The following is a 7,500-nucleotide window of genomic DNA, read 5'->3' as shown; positions in this document are numbered from 1 at the left end:
GGAGGAGGGGAAGGAGGAGGAGGAGGAGGAGGAGGAGGAGGAGGAGGAGGAGGAGGAGGAGGAGGAGGAGGAGGGGAAGGAGGAGGAGGAGGAGGAGGCGGCGGCGACGGCGTAGTAGTAAGGTAAATGTCATGGCCGCGAGTAGGGAGGGTCTACATAGCCCTGTTTACTTTGCGTCACCTATATCGATACGACGGACGAGGTGAGGGGGAGGTGAGGGGGGGTAGAGGGGTAGGAGTAGGGGGGTTATTGATAGGGGGAGGGTTAGGGATGTATAGGATAAGACAGAGAGGGGAAACGTAACTCCCCTCTCCTCCCCCTTTCTCTCTCTCTTGTTTCCCCTTCTCGTCGTCGTGTTCTGAGTCATTTGGTATCATGAGGGGAAAGAAGGGAGAGAGAAGAATGAGGGGAGAAGGGGAAAATGAAGGGTAAGGGGCTGAGATAGAGAGAGCGAGCAAGAGGGAAAGAAAGAGAGGCAGGCAGGCAGGCAGGCAGGTAGGACTGGTAGGTAGGCAGATAAACAGACTGGTTAGAAGAAAAACCTATATTAGTCTATGTGAATGCTGATAAATATATGAATGTAAAGAGGTGAAACGAAAGAGAAAGAGTTGGTAGGGGAAGGCAAATAAGGTAAGAGGTCTGGAAAAAGAAATAAGAAAAGTGGGATACAGAATGGATGAGGGGAGATGAGGAGAAGGAGGAAGGCGAGAGAGAAGAATGGAGAGAGAGGGAAGAGGAGAGGAGAGAAGGAGGAGAGAGAGAGAGAGGAGGAGGAGAGAGAGGATGGAGAGGTAAACGAGATGAGAGAGAGAGAGAGAGGAAGAGAGCGGAGGAGAGAGAGAGAGACGAAGGAGGAAGGCGGAGTATAGAGAGAGAGAGAGAGAGAGAGAGAGAGAGGGGAGAGACAGGAGATGAGAGGGGAGAGAGGAGGAGGGAGGGGGAGTGAGGGAGAGAGAGAGAGGGGAGATAGAGGAGAGGCGAGAGAAGGAGGGAGATAGGGAGAGAGAGCAAGAGAGGGAGAGGAGAGAGGAGAGACGAGGAGAGGAGGGAGAGAGAGGAGAGAAGAGAGAGAGGAGAGGGAGAGACGGAGAGAAGAGAGGGAGAGAGACGAGGGAAGAGAGGGAGAGAGAAGAGGGAAGAGAGGGAGAGAGAAGAGGGAGAGAGAGAGGGAGAGGGAGAGGGAGAGGAGAGTGGAGAGGGAGAGAGAAGAGAACGACGGGAAGATGAGCGGAGCCAGAGAGAGAGAGAGAGAGATAGAGAGAGAGAGAGGAGAGAGAATAGGCAGAGCGAAGGATGAGGAGTATAAGAGAGAGAGAGGAAAAGACGAGAGGCGAGGAGGAGAAGGAGAGAGTGTGAGAGAAGAGGGAGGGAGAGAGAGAGAGGTGAAGAGGGAGAGAGGGAGAGGAGAGAGGGAGAGTGAGATGGGAGAGAGATGAGAGGTGAGGGGTGGAGAGAGGATGGGATGAGTGGAGGGAAGAGAGAGGGAGGCGAAGGAGGGGATGAGGAGAGAGAGAGAGCAGTGAGAATGTGAGGAGAGAGAGAGGATGGGAGGAGAGAGTATGTAGGATGAGAGAGAGAGAAGAGAGGAGAAGAAGACAGATTTTGAGAGGAGAGGAGACGAGAGAGAGAGCAGACATTAGGAAATATCTTAATCTTATCTCAGCTTGGTGGACGAACTAGCCTAGCCAGCCGTTGCTCGCTGTGTCCTTGTCTATTTTTTTATTTTCCTTTTTCTTCTTTTTCTTCTTCTCCTGCTCCTTTTCTTTCTCTTCTCATGTCCTCCTCCTTCCATCGATTCAGCGTTGAAAGAATGAATTATTTATTTCAATTCTACATATATTTATTTTCATACTAGAAGGACTTGTTTTTTTCCTTCCTTGTGGATTTATGTTTATTATTATTATTATTATTATTATTATTATTATTATTATCATCATTATTATTATTATGATTGGTTATGTAGAGCATGTCGGATTATAAACAGTAACATTGTTCATGTGTTGAAGTGACGGGAGATCATGTCGTTGACGCGGCACTAAAATCCGACGTAGAAATTTACACGCCTTCTAATGGGAATGGGAAAGTTAATTGCACTTTTATTTTCCTAATAAATCTGCAGCTAATAGAAGTCCTCCCCCTCTCTCCTTCCCTCTACCCTTCTCCTTCCCCTTCCCCCTTCGTCTTCCCCTTCCCCTTCCCCTTCCCCACCCCCACCCTCTCCCCTTCCCCTTCCGCTTCCCCTTCTCCTTCTCCACCCCCACCGGAAGCAGTAAAATGTGGGAAAAAGTAGGAGGAGTGGGACAAGGACAAGGAACAGCAATTAAAAATCACAGAGACAAGGAAAAGGGCCGTAGGCCAAGGAGGAAGGAGGACTCTCCTTCTCCCAAAGGAGAAACACCTCTCTCTCTGAAAACAAATTTCATGATAGTTTTAGTTCACATTATTTACGAGTCATGGAATAAAATAGGAGTTAAATAAAATATGCATATGAGTAGTAAATATTTTATTTTAATGGTATAATTAATGTTTTTTAGTTTTTATCTTAAAGTTTATAAGTTGTTCTAATAAACAGAGAGGGGGGAAAAAAAATAAAATAAAAAAAAAAAAAAAAAAAGGAAAATAAAAAGAGAGAGGAAAAAAAAAGAAAAAAAATAAAAAAAAAAAAAACAGAGAGGAAAAAAGACAGAAAGAAAGAATGAAAGATAAGGATGGGAAACGTTTAGGAAAGAATGAAGTGAGAGGGAAAGAAATGCAAGAGAGGGGGGAGACTGGAAAGCAGACTTATATTATGGGAGTGTCTGTCTCGTGGATTTCTCTCCCCAGTGTACTTATTAATCGATTTATCTATTGGTGTCATTCTCTCTTTCTCTTTCTTGCTCCTTCTTTCTACTCTCTCTTTCTGACTGTCTCCCTCTTCTCCTTTGATTTCTTTTCATTTCTTCTCTTCTATCTGCTCTCCTCTTCTCTCTTCTCTTCTTTCTCTCAGTCTCTCTCTCTCTCTCTCTCTCTCTCTCTCTCTCTCTCTCTCTCTCTCTCTCTCTCTCTCTCTCTCTCTCTCTCTCTCTCTCTCTGCCTCCTCCACTCTCCATCATCTCCCATAGATGGTGGCGATCCTGTTATTGGTGGTGGTAGTGGTGGCGGAGGCGGAGGGGAGGTGGGGAGGTGGGGGAGGGCTAGGGAAGGGATCCGGTGTTGTAGTGGTGCTGGGGGGAGGAGTGTGGTCTCAGTCATAGTGGTAACACTGGTGAGGGGAGGACGCGCGCGCGAGTGTGGCTGTGTGTTGTGTGTGAGGAGCGACCGGCCCAATATCACCCCGCAGGAGAGTAGAGAGAGAGAGAGAGATAGAAGAAGAAGAGAGGAGAGAGAAAGAGAGAGAGAGAGAGAGGTCGCTGCCTTGCCTAGCCTAGCCTTGTGACGGGGACTTGAACTCTTGTTGTTGTGTACTTACCACGGCGTTCGTCTGCCGATGAACACACTTTGGATTTATTTTGGATTTGGTTCTCTCTCTCTTTCTTCAAGAGGACGCTTTATCAAGCTTTAAAAGTTTAGAAGATACATCTATATATATTTGTTTACCCGTCTGTTGATCTACTCGCGTGTTGTTGTTTTGTTTTGGGGCCGTAGTCCCAACGTGGTGGTTGTGCTCGAGGGGCTACCACTAGCCGATTGGAATTCTCAAGCTATTTGGAGCGCGTTCGGGTCGCCTGTGGACGCCTGCTCAGCCGGGAACATGCTCCTCGAAAGCTATGACATGACTGACATTGACGGAAGGTGAGTTCGTTTTTTTTCGTGTTTTTTTCTTAGGGGGAGGGAGATGCGTCGGCACGCATGCGTATTGAAACACGTATTCTACGCACAAGCACACGCACGCACGCGCACAGAAACACACACACACACACACACACACACACACACACACACACACACACACACACACACACACACACACACACACACACACACACACACACACACACACACACACACACACACACACACACACACACACACACACACACACACACACACACACACACACACACACACACACACACACACACACACACACACACACACACATACACATACACATACACATACACATACACACATGTCCACACACGTCCACACAGGTAACGAAAGAAATAACACGTGAAATAACAGAAGAGAACGTTAAGTGTCAAAAGCGAAAGAGTGGAGAAGGTGCCAGCGTGAACGAAGGCACTGAATCTGGCACTCGTTACTGGCATCTCCCCTTTCGGCACCCTTTCCGCTAATCTTAGATATCCTTTCCCTCTCTCCCTCCGTCCTGCCCACCCCCGTCCCCCCTCCCCTTTCTCCTTTCCTCTCCCTCCTTACCCTAACACCTTCCCTCCCTCCTCCTCCCCTACCTCCCCTCTCCTCCCCAACACCCTCCCTTTCTCCCCTTTCCCCCTATCTGCCCCTCGCTACACTCCTTAGGGGAGGAGGGAGGGATGGGGGGTAGCAGTAGGGGGGGTTGTTCTCCGGCAGTGCCATGCGGTGCGCGAGGATGTGCCACAGCGATACGCCGGGCGAGGATGGTGAGGGTGCCACTGAGGGTGCCACGCGGTTTTAAAGAAATAAGATGAATGGAGCGAGTTATCATCCAGCTCACAATTTGTCAGCGGAGAGTACAATGGCGGGACTTGCAAAGGGAAGGGAGAGGGGAAAGGGGGGGTGGGAGGATTTTGAGGGAGGGAAGGGTGGAGGGGAGAGGGGGAGGTAGAGGGAGAGGGAGGGAGGGAGGGAGGGAAGGAGGGAGGGAAAGATAGAGAGGGAGAGGGAGGGAGGGAGGGAGGGAGGGAGGGAAAGACAGAGAGGGAGAGGGAGAGGGAGGAAGAGATCGAGAAGAAGGGAAATGAAAATAAAAACGAAATAGAGATACATCACCACCACCACCCCTTCCCCTCTCTCCACACCCCACCCACCCACCCACCCACCCACCGAAAACCACGTGACAAATGACAGCTTCTGGCATCGGCTGGCGGAAAAGGACCTACACGTGGCATGACTAGGGTGAAGCAAGGGGTGGGTAAAGGGAATGGGGAGGGGGAGGGGGAGGGGGGTTAGAGAGGCGAAAGGGGAAAGATAGGGGAGAGAGGAGAAGGAAAGGAAAAGAAAAGAAGGAAAGCGAAGAGAAGAGAAGGGGGAAAGGAGGGGAAGAGAGAGGAGAAGAGGGAGGCGGATGAAGGTATAAGTGGAAGGGAGGGGAAAGTCACGTGACAAGGATGAAGGGAAACGTAGATTAAGAAGAGGGGAAATAATAAATCGATTGGAGAGGGGACACGATAACGTGTGCGTGTGACCCTCATTGGATATAAAAGTGTATGTAAGCCTCATACTCCAAGGGGACTGAAGTGTGTCGGAGCCTCATGCTCATAGCAAACATAAGTGTATCAGAGCCACATACTCATTGAGAAGAGAAACGTATATATACCTCATATTCATGGGGAATAAACGTACAGGGGGAATGGGGAGTGTGTTTATGTCACTCACGAACTCTTAAAGCTGCTTGAAGGGAACATTTTGAAGCGTGTAGTAGGAAGTGGAGTGTAAGGGGGCTGTAGTGTGAAGTGAAGTGTAAGGGGGGTTTTGGTGTGAAGTGAATTGTAGGGGACTGTAATGTGAGGTGAAATGTGAAGGGGTTTGTAGTGTAAAGCGAAGTATCGGGGACTGTAGCGTGACATGAAGTGTAGGGCACTGTAGTATAAAGTGAAGTGTAAGGATTTGTGGTGCGAAGTGAAGGGAGGGGGGGCGATGGTAATTGTGGCCCAGTCATCATTTGGGATTTGTGGTTTAACACGTGTGCGGGGAAAGGGACACTTGTACACTTTCACACTTGGGAGTTAGGGGGGGGGCGAGTGTGCATCTGTAGATGAGGGCGGGGGGTTCGTTTATGCCGGACACAGATGGGGAACACACTTGTGTCAGTAAGGGATATTTTGATTGCATATGGAAAGGGAGGGAGGGAAGGAGGGGGAGAGAGAGAGAGAGAGTGAGTGAGTGAGTGAGTAATTGAGTAAGTAAGTGAGAGAGAGAGAGAAAGAGAAAGAGAGAGAAAAATAGAGAGAGAGAGAGAGAGAGAGCAACAGAGCGAAGAGCAAAAGAGAGAGTTGGTAAGAAATCTGAAATCAAAGAAAACGATATATTACATTCGCACAGCACAGCAATGAAATGTAGACCGGAGAGGCGAGAGGGACACACACCTGCACACCCAGACGAAAGAGGCAAAAGTCCACATACACACACGGACACGCACACACATACACATACACATACATATACATATACATATACATATACATATACATATACATATACATATACACATAAACATACACATACACATACACATGCACACACACACACACACACACACACACACACACACACACACACACACACACACACACACACACACACACACACACACACACACACACACATCCACATCCACACATCCACACATCCACACCGACATCCACATCCACATCCACACTCGTACTGAAAGACCCGGCGGTGCAGGGCAGACTAAATTGTTGGTTGATCAGATGCCCTATAAGGACCGGCCTGATCCGCCGAGATAGGACCGAGGGAGCAGGAAAAAAATGCAGAGCAAGGTTAGAGGGATGGGAGGAGTAGATGGAGGGATAGATGGGCGGGAGGGAGTGGTTGATGGAGGGATAGATGGGCGGGAGGGAGTGGTTGATGGAGGGATAGATGGGCGGGAGGGAGTGGTTGATGGAGGGAGGAGTAGATATTGAATGGATGGGTGGGAGGGAGGAGGATGTGAAGGATAGATGGGCGGGAGGGAGTGGTTGATGGAGGGATAGATGGGCGGGAGGGAGTGGATGATGGAGGGATAGATGGGTGGGAGGGAGTGGTTGATGGAGGGAGGAGTAGATGGAGGGATAGATGGGTGGGAGGGAGTGGTTGATGGAGGGAGGAGTAGATATTGGATGGATGGGTGGGAGGGAGTGGTTGATGGAGGGAGGAGTAGATATTGGATGGATGGATGGGAGGGAGGAGGATGTGAAGGATAGATGGGTGGGAGGGAGGAGTCGATTGAGGATATGTGGGTGGGAGGGAGGGAGTGGTAAAGGGAAGGAAGAGTGGAGGGAGGATATGTGAGTGAAAGAGAAGAATGAGGGAGGATAAGAGGTAGGGATGAACGGAGGGAGTAGATGGAGGATTGATGGGTAGGAGGGAGGATGGAGGGAGTGTTAAATGAAGGAGAGTTGGAGTAGATGGGTAAAGACAGACAGACAGACACAGACAGAGTGGCAGAAAGAGATAATTAGTATGCATAAGCTATAAAAAAAAGAAGAATTTTAATGATGTATGGAACCCGGCCTCTGTCAGTGAACTCCCAGAGGCCTTCGAAATCTTGTCTCCGTTTGCAAGTCATGTTAATGTTGAATCTACCCATGCATGCAACGCGGGGAATTGGTTTGGAAATGCGATATCTGAAAGCCAAAT

General features: G+C 49.1%; 1 protein-coding gene across 50 annotated transcripts in view; it reads left to right on the top strand.

Moving 5' to 3' along the window:
• Positions 1 to 7,500, top strand: part of LOC122262361 (CUGBP Elav-like family member 1) — a 635,722-nt gene that overhangs the window by 484,426 nt on the left and 143,796 nt on the right. For 9 of the 50 annotated variants that reach the window (XM_086547258.1, XM_086547241.1, XM_086547261.1 and 6 more), the window contains exon 1: positions 3,220 to 3,771. The exons of 31 other annotated variants lie outside the window; for them this stretch is intronic. In XM_086547258.1, the coding sequence (XP_086403384.1) occupies positions 3,731 to 3,771 (41 nt within the window). In that variant the 5' untranslated portion in view covers positions 3,220 to 3,730. Of the gene's footprint in view, positions 1 to 3,217; positions 3,772 to 7,500 lie in introns of those variants that run through there. 10 more of the 50 variants (XM_086547252.1, XM_043030416.2, XM_086547244.1 and 7 more) reach the window with 3 other exon arrangements.

This window comes from Penaeus japonicus, unplaced genomic scaffold (assembly GCF_977035675.1).
Source record: "Penaeus japonicus unplaced genomic scaffold, GWHDUDI00000001_assembly GWHDUDI00000019, whole genome shotgun sequence".
Classification (NCBI taxonomy): Eukaryota; Metazoa; Arthropoda; class Malacostraca; order Decapoda; family Penaeidae; genus Penaeus; species Penaeus japonicus.
The sequence above is the reverse complement of the archived record's forward strand: the minus strand, read 5'-3'. Positions and strand labels throughout refer to the sequence as shown.